The sequence below is a fragment of the Gadus morhua genome, chromosome 4 (assembly GCF_902167405.1).
Source record: "Gadus morhua chromosome 4, gadMor3.0, whole genome shotgun sequence".
Lineage (NCBI taxonomy): Eukaryota > Metazoa > Chordata > Actinopteri > Gadiformes > Gadidae > Gadus > Gadus morhua.
Window position 1 is genome coordinate 4567248 of NC_044051.1, and position 17562 is coordinate 4584809.

At 49.3% G+C, this 17562-nt stretch overlaps 2 protein-coding genes across 7 annotated transcripts in view; one reads left to right on the forward strand and one right to left on the reverse strand.

Annotated features, from left to right (window-relative positions):
* Nucleotides 1-289: 289 nt before the first annotated feature.
* On the forward strand, nt 290-14635 carry cep83 (centrosomal protein 83). 5 transcript variants are annotated; one of them, XM_030355030.1, is made up of 16 exons: nt 290-391; nt 1734-1952; nt 2477-2627; nt 3534-3626; nt 4666-4797; nt 4920-5171; nt 5867-5998; nt 6798-6912; nt 8066-8210; nt 9457-9606; nt 10872-10947; nt 11353-11510; nt 11969-12098; nt 12518-12621; nt 13022-13193; nt 13751-14635. In XM_030355030.1, the coding sequence occupies exons 2-16, from the start codon at nt 1741-1743 to the stop codon at nt 13880-13882; spliced, it is 2154 nt and encodes a 717-aa protein (XP_030210890.1). In that variant the 5' UTR covers nt 290-391; nt 1734-1740; the 3' UTR covers nt 13883-14635. The 5 variants fall into 5 exon arrangements, with proteins under 5 accessions (XP_030210890.1, XP_030210891.1, XP_030210892.1 ...); XM_030355031.1 differs by lacking the exon at nt 290-391 and adding an exon at nt 944-1050; XM_030355032.1 differs by lacking the exon at nt 290-391 and adding an exon at nt 1332-1480.
* A 372-nt stretch (nt 14636-15007) lies between these two features.
* LOC115542665 (plexin-C1) overlaps nt 15008-17562 on the reverse strand; it is a 156695-nt gene continuing 154140 nt past the window's right edge. For both annotated transcript variants that reach the window (XM_030355007.1, XM_030355006.1), the window contains exons 17-18: nt 15959-16049; nt 15008-15506 (exon numbers count right to left, since the gene is read on the reverse strand). In XM_030355007.1, the coding sequence (XP_030210867.1) occupies nt 15269-15506; nt 15959-16049 (329 nt within the window). In that variant the 3' untranslated portion in view covers nt 15008-15268. The remainder of the gene's footprint in view (nt 15507-15958; nt 16050-17562) is intronic.

Sequence of the window (17562 nt, forward strand, 5' to 3'; positions counted from 1 at the left end):
GAGAAGTATATCTTACCTCAAGTATAGAGATACACCATAATCCATCTCACCCAATACAACCAACTACTTAATTTGAGGAAAAAAATGTCCTCTTCAAAATATAATAATCTTTATAGGCCCTAGGACAGTATGCTTCTCATATCAATCCAAGATCTCTTGATTGCATTTCTGCTTATACAATGTACAAACCATAATCCATAAAAAAAAAAACCTCCCTAAAAAGGTGTCTGTTTTGGAATCGAACCCCGGGTAGCGCAGCACGATTGTTCAACAACAGGGGGCACTGTCGAAGACTCTGGATTTCCCATCATGCCGTTGGTTTTTGTAGTTGGATCAGTAAGCCCCGCGGACTACAACCCAAGACCAAGGAAGCGGTTCCCCTCTGCCGTTGGTAAGACTAATTACTTAAAAAACTGATTCGGTTGCAATGCCAAAGTTGATATCGACAACTGATATTATAAATGAGATGGCTTGGAGATGTTTGGACATAGATTGTTAAATGCGAAGTGCATTTGCGAGTAGGGTTAGCAAATTCAGCTATGCGGTTAGCTAGTGTAGAGGGTCAGAGAGCATAGATGTGTATACACATAGAAGCCACCCCCGTTGCTGCGAAACGTTAACGTCGCAGCCATATTGGAGAGGTCAATACTGACGATAGCTTCGTTCCTATACATTTTTGGAGAAAAAAAACATTGAAATGGGTTGAAGAATAAAAACGTAAGCAGATTTTTGCGCTAACTTTTAACATTCTCAACGATCCAAATTATAAAAATATACAAATCAAATATTATGTATATTATATATCATATTGATAGATGCGTTGTTCTAACTCCACGTAGATCATAAACCGTTGAATAAAACGACAAATTTTAATCGGAAGTATCGAAACGCTATCTTTGTTTATGTCTAGAAAACCGCAGCTCCCCCATCTCCTTTACAGGCAGTCTTGGCCTCCCCAAGATGGTTGCGACGTTGCCGTACGAGCCCAGGGCTGAGGCAGCTTCTATGTGTATATGTCTCTCAGCGCCACATTTAAAAACAAGACTGGACGTGAGTCGCTATCCCGTTAGCTTCTTTCGAAACGCACGCTCACAATTAGTTACAACTCGCCTTCATGCATTAAACATTGAACGCCCAACGATCTATCCCGGCATTATCTCCCCTGCATTATCTCCCCTGCTTTCCCATTCCTGAACTTAAGTAGGGAAGACACTCGGGCTGATTGTTGTGATCAGCCTGGCAGTGATCAGAACGGTCGCCTGCCTATCTGTGTTCATCCGCTCTGATTATGTATACTTCATCTCCATGCTCGCCGTGAAGGGCCCCTTGTTATCGGTCCCCGCAGACGGCGCGTATCCACAACAGAAGGCTTGTGGGTGTAGCTCTCTAATCACTTGAGCTTGATTCGCCGTTAAGCGGTTGTCATTTTCGCCGGCAGCGTCAAGCAGCCCTGGCCGGGGACTCGACCCGAGCCACCATGGTAACAGCCACAAAACACAGGCACAGACTCGTTTTATACTCATTGTCTGCCTCGTCCCCAACGCAGTGGCTTCTCAGCTCTTAAAATTTGGTGGATATTCAACTCGCTTCAATGTGGGTCGATCTTTTTTGTAACGTTATACGTGTTTGTCTGATGTGCGTTTGAAACAGGCTTCAACGAACCTTCTCGTTCTTTGGAGTAACCACTTACTCACGGATGCTTATGGTTCTCCCGTTTTTCTTAAATTCCATAGGGATGAGATGAACCCCTCTTCGCTCCTCAGCCAGTCCACCCCCCAGCTCCCCGGGGGGCTGTGCGGCCTGGGGACCCCCGCCCTGGGTGTGTCCGCCCTGGGCGCGTCCGCTGGGCCGGGGGTGTCGGAGATGGAGCTCCAGAAGCTGCTCATCGATGAGAGGATGAGGTGTGAGAACCACAAGATGAACTACCAGACGCTGAAGGCAGAGCACACCAGGTACACCTCACTCTGGTCTGAAGACACCCCCCCCCCCCCCCGTTCATCACCTGGAGCTGATGAAAAGTAGAGTTTATGTCTGAGGAAATGGTTTGTTTGTTTGATAGCTGTAGATTGTCTACACTAAGGTTGTATCTGATTGTTCGTGCTACTTTGCTGATCCCTTTAAGCAATGGTTTGAGTGAATGATGGAGTGACTGTTATTTTTGTTATAGCTAGAGACCTAAAATATAAATGAATTAAACCATAGTGACACCGACACCATCACTAACTGTCCTGTTCTTCCAAGTGGAGGCAGTACAAGCCCTAGAGTATTTATTTGTTATTTGTTTCATTGCCTACATTTCGTGTTGTGTGTGTGTGTGTGTGTGTGTGTGTGTGTGTGTGTGTGTGTGTGTGTGTGTGTGTGTGTGTGGTGTGTGTGTGTGTGTGTGTGTGGTGTGTGTGTGGTGTGTGTGTGTGTGTGACCACGTGCGTGCGTGGACCCGCTTGCATGTGTGTGTGTGTGTGTGCGCCCCCTCCAGGCTGCAGGAGGAGTTGTCGCGGGCCCAGGCGGAGGTAAGGGAGCTGCAGGGGGAGAGGACGGCCCGGCAGGAGAAGCTGCAGCTGCAGCTGGCCGAGCTGAGGGGAGAGCTGCTGGACAAGACCCGCGCTCTGGAGGAGAGCCGGCTGCAGGTACCCTCCTCCCCCCCACTGGCTCCACCCCCGCAGGCTCCACCCCCGCAGGCTCCACCCCCACAGGCTCCACCCCTACAGGCTCCAGCCCCGCAGGCTCCACCCCCACAGGCTCCAGCCTCACAAGCTCCACCTCCATAAGCTCCTCCCTCAAAGGGGCCAGCCTCACAAGCTCCACCTCCATAAGCTTCGTCCTCAATAGCTCCGCCCTCACGAGCGCCACCCTCACAAGCTCCACCCTCACAAGGGTCACCTTCTACGAGCCCAACCCCCCAAGCTCCGCCCTCACAAACACCACTCACAAGCTCCGCCCTCACAAACACCACTCACAAGCTCCGCCCTCACAAACACCACTCTCACAAGCTCCTCCCCCACAAGCACCACTTCGGATGCGCTTAGTACAACGGCACAGGTGTGTTTGTGTATTGGTTTATATTATGGTAATAAAAGAAGGAGAGACCAAAGTACTGTTATTATTCCCCACGTATATATATATATATATATATATATATAGAAAAGATTTTGTATATGTTCGGGCTGCACTTGAAAATAAGAATTTTGTTCTTAATTTGCTTGCCTGGGTAGATAATGGTTAATAATAATATGTAGTTCAATGTAATTCACAAAACTTCCAAGTCCAGCATTTGGGTACAAATGTATTGACGTTAGACTTTTTAATTGAGGATCGATTTTAGATTTTTGACCTTTTGAATCCCAAGAACTGCAATCATATTGAATCATGGGATGCAGAAGCTTCCCAGCCCTCGTGTTCTGAGTGTGTGTGTGTGTGTGTGTGTGTGTGTGTGTGTGTGTGTGTGTGTGTGTGTGTGTTGTGTGTGTGTGTGTGTGTGTGTGTGTGTGGTGTGTGTGTGTGTGTGTGTGCGCGCGTGCGTGTGCGTTGCCTAGGTGATGACCCCCCAGAGGCTGGACCTGCTGCGGGCTCAGCTGCATCAGGAGATGGAGGCGCCCGTCAGAGAGCGCTTCAACAAGCTGGAGGAGGTCGGTGCCCTGTCCCGGGCGACAGAACGGCCTTCATTCACCCTCATGCTGGGATGGCCACGTTCACATATATCGATGTTTTTATTCATTATAACAATTTCTTTTTTTTTAATTGCAGATGCTAAAATCGCGATTTTGATTCATATGAAATTAATTGTAGCCGTATTTTCCAGATCGATTACTGTCTGTCGGTCTTCCTGCCTGCCCATGTCTGTCTGTCTGCCTGTCGATCTGTCTTGAATGGTTAGCTGTGTTCTGCTGTCTGTCACATTGGTCCTTCGGTTTGCATATGTCTCTCAAACACTAGTACATTTGTGCGTATCACTGTTTATATACAATACTCAAGTCAACTCTATAAGGCTGGCGATGTAAAATACACTCTATCTACTGACAGAGTTCAGACGGGTAATTGCCTAATTCAGTTTAGACACATTGTGTCTGCCGTGTGTGACGTCTGTTGGTGTCGCGACCCCCCCCCCCCCCCCCCCCCCCCCCCGGACCTCACTATGTTTCAAACGCTGACTGGGGACGTGCGTGTTCAAGTGGTGTGTTGGTGTGTGTGGGGACGTGAGCGTTAAGGTGTGTTTGTATGGTCTGTGGGGATGCGTGAGAGTTCTGTTAAAGTGTGGTGTGTTAGTGTGGGGACGTGAGTGTTGTGTTTAAGTGTGGTGTGTTAGTGTGCTCTGTGGGCGTGGGGACGTGGGGTTGTGTTAGTGTGTTTAGTGTGTTGTTGTGGGGACGTGAGTGTTGTGTTAAAGTCTGTTTAGTGTGCTCTGTGGGGACGTGGGTGTTGTGTTACAGTGTGTTTAGTGTGCTCTGTGGGGACGTGGGTGTTGTGTTAGAGTGTGTTTAGTGTGTTGTTGTGGGGACGTGAGTGTTGTGTTAAAGTGTGGTGTGTTGTTGTGGGGACGTGAGTGTTGTGTTAAAGTGTGTTTAGTGTGCTCTGTGGGGACGCGAGTGTTGTGTTAGTGTGTTTAGTGTGCTCAGTGGGGACGTGGATGTTGTGTTAAAGTGTGGTGTGTCGGTGTCGGTGTGTCAGGAGGCGGAGCGGTACCGGTCGGAGTACAACAAGCTGCGCTACACCTACACCCTCCTCAAGGCCCAGGCGGAGCACCAGCAGCAGGAGAGCGCACGCACGCTGGAGGAGAGGAACATGCACTTTGAGGCCCAGGTAGGTGTGTGTGTGTGTGTGTGTGTGTGTGTGTGTTAGGGAATATCACATAATTTCTCTGTCTCTCTCTCTCTCTCTAACACACACACACACATACTGACGTGTGGTCTGTGTCCGGCCAGCTGTCCCACCTGGAGCGGGAGAAGGACGACCTGGTGGCCCAGCACCGGGGCTCGGACCCCAGCCGCGACGGCCGCCGCGTGGAGGTGCTGCTCCGGGAGAAGGCCCAGCTCCACCTGCGGCTCAAGAGCATGGAGGCGGAGGTGGCGGAGCTCCGCGCCCAGCGGGACAACTCGGGCCAGCAGGCGGACAACGTGCAGCGCATCCAGGTCCGGCAGCTGGCCGAGTCCCAGGCTGCCCTCAAGTCCCTGGAGGTAAGACGGGGGCCCCCCATTGGCTGGTGACTGGTATGGACTGGTTGTGTTTGGCTGTTGATTGGCTGTTGACTGATTGTGATTGGCTGTTGACTGATTGACTGGTTGTAATTGGCTGTTAACTGGTTGTGATTGGCTATTGACTGATTTTGACTGGTTGTGATTGGCTGTTGACTGATTAACTGGTTTTGATTGGCTGTTGACTGATTGGCTGGTTGTGATTGGCTGTTGACTGATTGACTGGTTGTGATTGGCTGTTGACTGATTGACTGGTTGTGATTGGCTGTTGACTGGTTGTGATTGGCTGTTGACTGATTGACTGGTTGTGATTGGCTGTTGACTGATTGACTGGTTGTGATGATTGGCTGTTGACTGGTTGTGTTTGGCTGTTGACTGGTTGTGATTGGCTGTTGACTGATTGACTGGTTTTGATTGGCTCTTGACTGGTTGTGATAGGCTGTTGACACTTTGACTGGTTGTGATTGGCTGTTGACTGATTGACTGGTTGTGATTGGCTCTTGACTGGTTGTGATCGGCTCTTGACGGGTATTGACTGCTTGTCGTTGGCTAGTGACTGAATTGAGTGGCTAATGATTCACTAGCCAACCACAACCAATCAACAGTAGTGGTGAAGGTTGTTGAAGTAGTGAAAAGGTGTCCGCCCACTCGTCCTGATTGGCTGGTTGTATTCGCAGGCGGAGCGTCAGTCGGTGCGGTCGCAGCTCGAGCGCGTGGAGAGCGAGATGCGACTCGCTTACGAGCAGAACTCAACGCTGACGGGACGACTGCACAAGGCAGAGAGGGAGGTCAGCAGCCTCACCGACCAGGTACGCTACCCCTCTGACCTCCGACCTCCGACCTTGGGCCGTTCATCCAGGGTTCAGGTCATCCACCCTATCGCCCTTTAGCTTCGAACTCGTCTCTTAAAGGTGTCATATCATACCACCAGGTGTGCGTGGGGTTAGCCGTTACAAGCTGTTTTGAAAATCGGTCTCTTCTGACATCACAAGTGGGCGTGTCCACCTAGATGTATGACGGTTAGATGAGCAACGTTTGCTACAGTCCACTGGGCAGTCTGGTAGACTGATATATCCAGCATTGAGGCAGATTTTCAAAACGGCTTGTAATGGCTAATCACACTCACCCCTAGTGGTATAATCTTTAACATGGTGGTCGCCTTTTAACAACTCAAGGGATAGTTTGATAGATACTGACCCTAACCGTTAAACTGCAGCGTCTGACACCACTATGTACTCTATTTCCACCCGCAGACAATCCTTTTCCTGTTCTCATGGGACGCTATACTGCCCCCCATTGGTGGGGGTGTGTCAGTGTAATACACCTGTACTAACGAGTGTAATACACCTGTGCTAACGAGTGTACTGCTACGATTCTGTTACCGTTTGTGGCTGATTCAGGACAGTGTCTGTCACAGCCCCCAAAATAAGCGGACATTATTGAGGATATGTTACACTTTTTAAAAGAAGGCTGACATTTATCCAACAACGTTAACTGAAAATCCTCCGCTTAAACTCTCGACATCCCGTCCGAGTTTTATGGGGAAGCGTCTCAGCGTAGCCACGCCGCCCGGCCCGCCTCACGTCTGTCTGGGCTTGGTTCCCCCAGGTGGAGGGCCTGAAGCACTCCCACAAGCTGGACCTGAACAACGTTAGGCTGGAGTGTGCCCGCAGCAAGGGGGAGCTGGAGAGGGAGAGGAACGCCCTGCAGGGCCAGATGGATGGTAGGCGGCCGCGCGCACACACACACACACACACGGACACACGGACACACACGTACGGACTCACACGGACGCACGCACAAACGCACATTAGTCCTTCACTCGGACACGCGTACACACGGGTGTCCCACTCTGACACATGCGCAACCACACACTAGTGTTACACTCTGACACACACGCATGCATACACTAGTTTTTCACTCGGACACACACACACACACACACACACACACACACACACACACTGGAGTGTTTCCCTCTGACACACACACACACACACACACACACACACACAATAACAGTTAAAGTGTTTCACACACACACACACACACACACACACAATAACAGTTAAAGTGTTTCACAAACACACACACACACACACCACACACCACACACACACACACCACACACACACACACACACACAATAACAGTGAAAGTGAAAGTGTTTCACTCTGACGGTGGTTAGGTTATTTGACTAACTAGCGTTGAATGGTTGTGGGTTTGAACACCAATGGCCGCCCAAGGGTGGAATTTTACCCAAGGGAGCCTATCAACAGATAGGCTCTCGGTTGCCCCCCCTGGGAAAGATTCCTCACCCCTACCTGACTAATGATGCGTTAAGGCCACCCTGTTGGTTGCTATGGGAGCCTTGCTTCCACACAATACATTTTTCTCCATTCCCATTAATGCATGAGTGCATTAATGGGGAGCACTAAAACACTAGTGTAGAGAGGTTTTAGAAATATGTTATTACTAACCAAATGAAAATGAATAGGCATATGTTATTACTATATACTATCAATTAAATTAAACTGTTGGAACCTTATTCGAAATAGTAACACAAAGATAAAATTACATGCAAGAGATTTTTAAAACTACTGGCAGTAGGAAAAAGGCTTCTGTTTAATGTATAGTGTCTAACGATGTCTCTCTCTCTCTGTCTTTCTGTTCCCTCTCTTCGCCTCTCTGTCTGTCTGTCTCTCTCTCTGTCTTTTTTCCCTCTCTGTCGGTCTGTCTGTCTCTCTCCTCGCCTCTCTGTCTCACTTCTGTCTGTCTGTCTGTCTGTCTGTCTGTGTCTCTCTCTCTCTCTCTGTCTCTGTCTCCCTCCCTCCCTCCCTCCCTCCCTCCCTCCCTCCCTCTCCCTCTCCCTCCAGCTCTGCAGACAGACGTGGAGGTGCTGAGGGCCTGCGGGGAGAGGCAGAAGGAGGTGCTGGTGGAGAAGGAGAGGGAGATGGTGCGGCGGGTGCAGGCTGCCCGAGAGGACGAGCTCCACAAGATGGCCATCCTGCACGAGGAGAAGTAGGGGACGCACACACACACACACACACACACACACACACACACACACAATAAGAGTGAAAGTGTTTCACTCTGACGGCCTCTCTGAGATCACGTATTAAAGGCCTACGTGCAGGTTAACCGGAAGTTTTGATTAATGGATACATAAAGCACTCAAAATATGTAGATCATTCATAAAATGTCTTCAAAATAGTGTCAACGTCCAGTTTTTGTCGTTTTTGGCAGTAACGGGTGTTTTCTAACGCCGCGACGGCGTGACGTTGGGCAGACGTGGTGGAAGGTAGCCTCAGCCTAGTACTGGAACTATGGTGTCTTAAGAGGTGGCAAGAACCACAAATAACATGTATGATGGCTCACAGCCGTATCATTTCGAACCTGTCAGACGTGAGAGGGCGAATGAGGAATTGCCGAGAACTGATGGCGGTCAAAGCTAATTAAATGCATGATCAGAGGAGAATGAGTGGAGAGTTGCTATCATTTAGCAACGCAGCAACGAGCGCTGGAGCTAGTAAATGAACAGCAGTGCATACAATAACAACACTTTTATTTATGTTTACTGTCCGAGTGAAAGTCAACGTTTTCTTTATATCTAGTGACAGCGATTATGTCGTTCAGATAAGTACCGGTAAACTTAGTCAGAAGATCTAGAAATAGAAGGCATAGTGCTAGCTATTGGCTAACTTGCCAGTCCCACCTGTGAAATCCCCCCAGAATCCCTAATTAAATCTTACCCCCGACGTTGTAATCAGATTTCCGATTTAGTTATCCCACGTTTTGATAGTAGCCTACTAGCCCCAGTAGCAACATCTTTGCCTAGTGTTTTTTTCTAAGCTTTATTTTACCCAGTGTGTCTATATTCGGGGTCCCCATCTCCCGATTGTTGCGCAATACCGATATACATTTTGCAGTAGGCCTATAACAATACAATAGTTAATGGATGCAAGACAATCAGTATTTAGTCTACATGACAACACACACACGCACACACCTTACATTTTTTGATAATCCGATGTGCTATATATTTTAAAGCAACACTGACATAGGAGGCTGCATTGGCTAATGTTGTTTGGATGCACGTTGATTTATAACAAGGAGAGGCAAAGTTGTGCATTACAATGCAAACACTGCAACACAGCCTTTAATTTAACCATTTAATACATTTACTTAAAATGCTTAAAATTTTACTTAAAATCTTTTAAAAATCTTTTTTTTTAAAGAGCAATCTGATTGGTGTGTTTCCTGTCAGGCTGGAGGTGGAGAACCGCCTGTCAGAGCTGGAGCAGCAGAGGGCGCTGCAGGACACCGCTGGCCACGCCCACCGCGAGGAGTGGGAGGAGCGTCTCCGTGGCGCCCAGCTGGGGGAGGAGTCGGCTCGCAAAGAACTACAAAACCTCAGGTCTGGACGCCTTGATTAGTTTTCACGTGCAATGGCTTTCACGTCAAATTTGTTCGTCAAATGAATTATGTTTATGTGCATATTTATTAACATATGACGTTTTTTTTATAAAACGTAACCCTAATAGGAGACCCTAATACCAAAAAAACAAACCTTTAGGAGACCCTAACCTTAGAACCAAACCCTAACCCTAAAACCAAACCCTAAACCCAACCCTAATAGGAAACCCAAACCCTAGAACCAAACCCTAATAGCAAACCCTAACCTTAGAACCAAACCCTTAAACCTAACCATAGAACCAAACCCTAACCCTAGAATCAAACCCTAATAGTAAACCATAACCCTAGAACCAAACCCTAATAGTAAACCCAAACTCTAAACCAAACCCTAATAGTAAACCCTAACCCTAGAACCAAGCCCTGATAGTAAACCCTAACCCTAGAACCAAACCCTAATAGTAAACCCTAACCCTAGAACCAAACCCTAAACCTAACCCTAGAGCCAAACCCTAATAGTAAACCCTAACCCTAGAACCAAACCCTAATAGTAAACCCAATCCCTAATAGTAAACCCTAACCCTAGAACCAAACCCTAATAGTAAACCCAAACCCTAGAAACAAACCCTAATAGTAAACCCAAACCCTAGAACCAAACCCTAATAGTAAACCCTAACCCTAGAACCAAACCCTAATAGTAACCCTAACCCTAGAACCAAACCCTAATAGTAAACCCTAACCCTAGAACCAAACCCTAACAGTGAACCCAAACCCTAAACCAAACCCTAAACCTAACCCTAGAACCAAACCCTAATAGTAAACCGTAACCCTAGAACCAAACCCTAACAGTAAACCCAAACCCTAAACCTAACCCTAGAACCAAACCCTAATAGTAAACCCTAACCCTAATAGTAAACCCTAACCCTAGAACCAAACCCTAATAGTAAACCCTAACCCTAGAACCAAACCCTAATAGTAAACCCTAACCCTAGAACCAAACCCTAATAGTAAACTCTAACCCTAGAACCAAGCCCTAATGGTAAACTCTAACCCTAGAACCAAACCCTAAACCTAACCCTAGAGCCAAACCCTAATGGTAAACCCTAACCCTAGAACCAAACCCTAATAGTAAACCCTAACCCTAGAACCAAACCCTAAACCAAACCAGAACCAACCCAGTGCAGTAAGAGGTTGGCGCTGTACAACGTACGCTGTTCTGTGTGCACGGTGGACCCGCAGACTGACGGGGGGCCTGGTTGTGTTCTCCAGGACCAAGCTGCTCCAGCAGACCGCCCACCTGGAAGAGCTGGAGAGGAGGAAGGAGGAGCTGGGCGACCTCCGACGGGTAGACACGGGCCTTTAGTGTTCATGACCTCTCCCTTGGGTCCACCTTGGGTTAGGTTGGAGGGATTCCTGTTTGGGTTAGGTTTAGGGTTTCATAGGATTTGGGGTTAAGGGTTAGGTTTCGGGGTTTGCTTTTTGGTTCTAGGGCTAGAGTTTCCTAAGGGTTTGGTTTTAGAGTAAGGGTTTGGTTTTAGAGTAAGGGTTTCCTACTAGGGTATGGAGTATGCTTTAGGGTTTGCTTTCAGGGCTAGTATTTCCTGCACTAGACTGATCCGATACATGTAGAACACATTAGCATCAGGGGGGGGCTGCTGTGCTTCAAGCTAACGATCTAACTAATGCTATCCGTGTGCTCTGGTCGACTGTGCTGACTGTGCTCTCTCGCCCTCTTCCTCCCGTCCCACAGCAGAACCAGGAGCTGGGGGTGCGGATGGGGACCCTGGTGCACACAGAGGGGGGGCTGCAGGCCTCCAACCAGCGCCTCAAAGACGCCCAGGACATCCTCCGGGAGGAGCTGAGGGCCGCCCGCGCCCAGGCGGAGAGGAGCCAGCACGACGCCGAGCGGTGTGTGTGTGTGTGTGTGTGTGTGTGTGTGTGTGTGTGTGCGTGTCAGTGAAACCGTGAAATACTTTCACTGTTATTGTGTTCGTCTGTGTGTGTGTGTGTGTGTGTGTGTGCGCGCTCCCAATCAACAACTTTCTTAGTAGTGTGTGTTGCAGTGCGACCAACTTTTCAAAGGTTCCTATTGAAGGCAAATCTGACCGCGGCCTGTGTGAGCGCATCGCAGGCTGCACGCCGGCCACAGAGGCAAGAAAAGCGACCATTATGGTCTGTCGTAGGCACTGGTGTAGCGATGCAAATTAAATGCAGAGTCTAGGTGAGCTCTGAACACTCTTGAGGGTCTTGAGTCTTTTGCGGAGGCTGCTGATTCACCGACATCAACAGGGAGCCCGAAGTGGCGGTGTGTCCCCTAAAGCGAGGGGTCCACCGCCTCCTCCTAAGCCGCTGTGCCCCCCCCCCAGGGTTCTGGAGGAGCGGCAGGTCCAGTGGCTGGAGGAGAAGCACGGCCTGCAGGCGGAGCAGGACCTGCTGCAGCACAAGTACGGCCAGGCCAAGGAGCGGCTGCACCGTGCCGCCGGCGCCCAGAAGAAGGTACGCCGCCCGCCCGCCGCCACAGACCGGAGAGAGACCGGAGAGAGACCGGAGAGAGACCGGAGAGAGACCGGAGAGAACCGGAGAGAGACTGGAGAGAACGGAGAGAGACCGGAGAGAGACTGGAGAGAACGGAGAGAGACTGGAGAGAGACCGGAGAGAGACTGGAGAGAGAACGGAGAGAGACTGGAGAGAACGGAGAGAGACCGGAGAGAGACGAGGCAGCACTCGCCAACTCATCCTGTGTGCTGTGTGTGTGTGTCATTGAAATGGTGAAATTATTTCACTGTGTGTGTGTGTGTGTGTGTGTCCGTCATTGAAACAGTGAAATACGTTCACTGTTATTCTCTCCGTGTGTGTGTGTGCGCGCGTGTGTGTGTGTGGTCGCTGATCACCGTGTCTCTCTTGTGGTGTCGCAGCGGAAGGCGCAGACGGAGAACAAGGAGAAGCGGCTGCACAATAAGATCCATCAGCTGGAGGCCAGGATAGCAGAGCTGGAGCTGGAGAGCAGCACAGCCAAGAGGTGAGACCGTCTGGGACACGGGGCGCTGAGGTCTAGGGTGGGGGGGGGGGGGGTCCTGGAACACAGGCCGGCATGGAACCTAGAACACACACAGGAGAGTCTAAAATCTGACACGCCACCCTCTAGAACGCTGGTTCTCAAACTTCTTCTACGAGTGTACCCCAAAGTTACCCCCATTTTACAACCACTGATCTAGAACACGCACTTGAACCTAGGCTCTAGGACGCCCCCGAAAGGTTCGGAACACGCACATCTAGATTCTATGCTGTCGTGTGACTTAGATTGTGTTCTGGTTTGTCTTTGCTAGAACGCATGTGCGCACGCGCGCACACGCGCACACGCACACGCACACGCACACGCACACACTACTGATCACCCTCCTCTCTCTCTCTCGCCCCAGGCGTCCCTCCCACTCTGAGGAACAAACCAATCTCAACCGGCGGCTCAAGGAACTCCAGCGACGACACAGCGAGTTCCGCCACCTCCTATTGGGCCACCAGGCTCCCACTGGCACAGGCCCCGCCTTCCTTCCCTCCTCGCTCTTCCCCCCGCCGCCCTCAGCCCAGGTCACGGTACGGACGCTTTCTTCAAATCAACACAACTTTTATTTTCTTAACATTTTTTCGTTCAATTTGGGCTTCAATGTGTTTTCGATAAGCGTGGAGTCAATGAAATAGTATTGAAGGTTTGTTATCTTGACTGTCGACATGAGGCGATTCATCCAGTAGGGGGCAGTATAACCCTCGATATCCTTGAGTCCCTTCTCAAGGATACGACAGTAAAGTAGTACCAGGCTCCCAGTGACCACTGGCAGGACGTCTTATTATTGTATGTTGTACGGCCTGGCACTTAATGTATGCATTCTCTGCATACATCATGCAGAGAATAATGCGCTTAAAAATAGAGCATTGTGTAGCATCTTATCCTAGCTATCTTTGTTGTGTACGGGGAATGGGTTAACCTAGCGATTGTTGTTGACTGCACTTGGTTCTATAAACATCCTACTGTACCGACAGTGAGATATTCTCGTTCCTCCTTCTTCTGACAAACGGACTCATGTGCGTCTCTCTGGATAAAGCGTCTAAGCGTCTGCTAAACGCCCTGGATGTTCCCCGGTTGTCTTCCCCAGGAGGAGCACCACCTGCGGGAGGTGTCCCAGCTCTACCGCCGGCTGGAGGAGCTGGAGAGCGTCCAGCTCCACCAGATGGAGGAGCTGGGGGCGACTGCTCAGAGGGACCAGGCCGTCTCCGGGCAGTGCTGACCGCTGACCCCCCTGTCGCCTGAAGCCCTTTGACGCCCGACCTCACCGCCTCAAGGCCACGCCCCCTGACCCCCCTCCCACACTTGACCGCTGCACCCTGTCGCCTGAAGCCCTTCGACGCTCGACCTCACCGCCTCAAGGCCACGCCCCTAACCCCCCCCCACACACACTTCTGACCTCTGACCATGTCGCCTGAACCCCTGAACTTCTCCCCTTTGACTTTCGACCTCAACGCCTTAGGGCTAAACCCCCTGGACCCCCCCCCCCCTCCATATTCGACCTTTGACCTCTGGTACCCTGACCTCCATGCCCACCGTCTCCTAACCTTGTGACCTCTCTGAACACCCACATACAGAGAGTATAACCAGCATCAGTTTCATTCTGAACCCCCAAATCTTCCCCAGTATAAAGAGACTCGTACCAGTACCACTGGCCTCAGGATTAATGGCAATAGATTATGAATTGATGTTCTGGTTCAAATGAATCAATGAGTTAAACAGTGTTACTGTAAAAAAAAAAAGAGACAATATTTCCAATCCAATATTATATATTGGATTATACATCCATGATTTTTAATGTTTTATATTGTCACACTCAGGTGCTATCGTCGCAGTCGGAAAAGGTGTGAGACTCCGAGCCAGGGCTGCAGCTTAGCGCTCCACGTTGCACATCGTCTTTATACTTGACTATTTTCTAGGTTGTTGTACAAAGAAAGTAGTTTGAGCCTGAATAAAAAAATAATCATTTCACTGACCACGTGTGAAGTCGATCAATGGGCCTAGGGATGTCTCCTCTGCAAGATTTCTAAACATTGTCGTACTATGCCAGCACGTAACTATTTCCTTGTGCACTAAAAACCGCCTTCATACTTCAGACACTATAGTTGTACCGTTTGTTCTCACCAAAGGTTTTTGGAGGAGTTGTCAGCAGACGTGGCGGTTGCAGGTAGGGCTGGGCGATTTGGCCTAAAAATAAAATCTGATTTTTCAAACCAAACCCGATTATCGATTTTAATAGATATTTTTCGATAAATGACATGTATATTTTTTATGTTTCGATTTTATTTGAAGAATAACAATGATTATCAAATGCAAAATAAATAACTAACATCCCCCCCCCCCCCCCCCCCCCCTCTGCTGTGTGCCCCAGTTTTAAGACGTTGGAATAAATGTGATGTGCTGCTGCTTATGGCTGCCACAGAAATTAAGCAAACTCTAGACACTCACTTTTTTCAGTGCATGCTGCCATGATGACTGCCTTGATAACTAACCTTTTTTTTTTTTTTACTTCTAGATGTATTTCTTTAATAATCGATTTCTTAAAAAAAAAAATCTTCCTGAACCATTTTTTCGAATTACGATAAAAAAAATCGCTAAACGCCCAGCTTTAGTTGCAGGGCTTTCTGGAAGGGGGTGGTTTGAGCGGGACATCTGGGCTGCGCTGGTAGCTCCTCGGAGGGTCCGGACCAGCTCTCGGTAGGTCCACCCTCTCCAAGGGCAACGGGGTCTTTCCCGTCTCCCTCCTGGAGCGCGGGGACTTGGGCTGACACAAGGGGCGGCTAGCCGCAGACGGTCGCCTGTGGTGGCAGTGCTGCCTCCTCCGTCCTCCGCCAGGCTCCACTTCACTGTTGGGGAAAAGGGGCAGGTGTTGGAAGGGGAACGTCCATCGCCGCTGCTGGTGACCCAGGGCGTCCCTGGCCTGGACAGCCCTTCTGCGCCCCCAAGCGGTTTGCCGAGGCCCCACACCGGACACCAGTGTAACATAGGACGATTCTACACGACACCTAGGGGGCTTTTCTGTGCTCCGCTAAGCGGTCAGTGGTTGTATGATAAACCGCAGTATAATTCCAGACGGTTATTATTACCGTGTCAAATTTAATTCAATCATCAAATCCTTAAAACTGCGATAATAATTTGACCGTGGTTTGTTGTGAAACCGGTAACCTTTCCATCAACAAAAGTTGTAACAGTGTCGCAGGACGCAAACTTTGACCTGAAAGTTTAAAGTCAACGTTATACATAGACCACAAAAAACTGGCGTGATCACACAGGAAACAGGAAATCCATCGCGACTTACTGAAACCAAGCGAGCCGGGCCTCTTGCTGCCGACGTAGCATCTTCCGTTTCTTGGCCCTCAACATACGAGGGGTCTGCCTGTTTGCACAACCTGAAGAAAAGCAAAGTTGCCCTGAGTGATCATGGCATCGAGCTCCATTAATGAAGACGGGCTTGCTGGCTTGAGGGCCTGGGAGCACAACAGTTACTACCATCACGATGCCATTATAAAAGGCTCACCATCCAGCATCACGGCGCCCTAGGCGGCTCGAAATCAACTTGCCCCAGCCGCCCTGGCGATTGCTCCCGCGCCCCCTCCCTTCTCCGTTCGCGTCGTATATTTTAATTGACTGATTAAGGGCGCCACCAGAGGGCGCCCCCAACGCATTTGTCGCCCGGGCCTAGGCGGTCGCCTAGCTCGCCTATGCCGAGCGCCGGTGTAAGTACCATATCGGCTCGGCTTCCAGATCAGCTCCGGGTCCGTCGTCTGCTGATTACGTCACACAATAGCTATCTGCAGCAATAAGGTTTTTTATGGCTTGAATTAAAGAGCCTGTAATGATCTTTCATTTTGAACATAGACCATTCCCAACCTATCTGTATGGATAGTTTTCTTCTAAAAACAAAACATCCCTCGGAATCATCTTGACTGTTAAGATAAGCCGTCCATGTTGCCAGATTGGGCAAATTTTCTGCCTGATTTGGCTACTTTGAATCACGTTAGGCTGGAAAAACGGGACATATGCCCAATCTGGCAACACAAACCGAAACTAGACATAGACCTACTCGCGCTCACACATGTGCTCGCTGTTGCCTCGTGGTTGCTATGACTACAGCCAGAGCTACAGCACAAAACAGCCAATCACAACTGTCCGACGTACAGTCAATCACAATGTACGCCCATTCAAGCGTACAGCCAACGATATTGTGTAACGTAATCAGCAGACAACGGACCCCGAGCCGATCTGGAGGCCGAGCCGATATGGTACTTACACCGGCGCAATTTTCCGTCTCGTAAACGGTCGTTGCCATTTGAAACGGTCGATGCCATTTCCGATTGCGTCCGCTCTCCGATCTTGAATTCCGAATGCTTCGTGAACGGAATTGACGGCATGACGATTAGCCGCGTTGCCCAATCAGCGTTGAGCTTGACCCGACGTCACTGGCAGAGAGTATTGAGCTTGGACAGAAGCATACGGCCGACATCTTTCTTTATTCTGTGTGGAAATAGTAACATAGTTACGCCATTCAATGCTTTTATGGAAACATTTTTAGCGAGAAATGTGCATTTTACTTTCATAATGTTCGCTCGGTGAATGTGAAGGATGTTTGGTTTGATAGTTATGACGAAGAGGGAACGCTCCGACAGAGTCTCTGGTTACTAAGCAACCTCAACGTCTTGGCGGACTATATATCTGCTGATCAACACTACGAATGCTGGAAACACACCAGACACACCATGTGAAGTTATTTAACCCGATTATTGTTATTTATATCCGAGCATATCAGTTTTTATCATGGGTGTCTTTACGGGGACAGTTGCTGTTGGAATCTTACATTCAAAGGCCAACTGTGAATAATGTACTTAAGGTAATCATCCTTAAATTTTATTGATGAATAGCTGA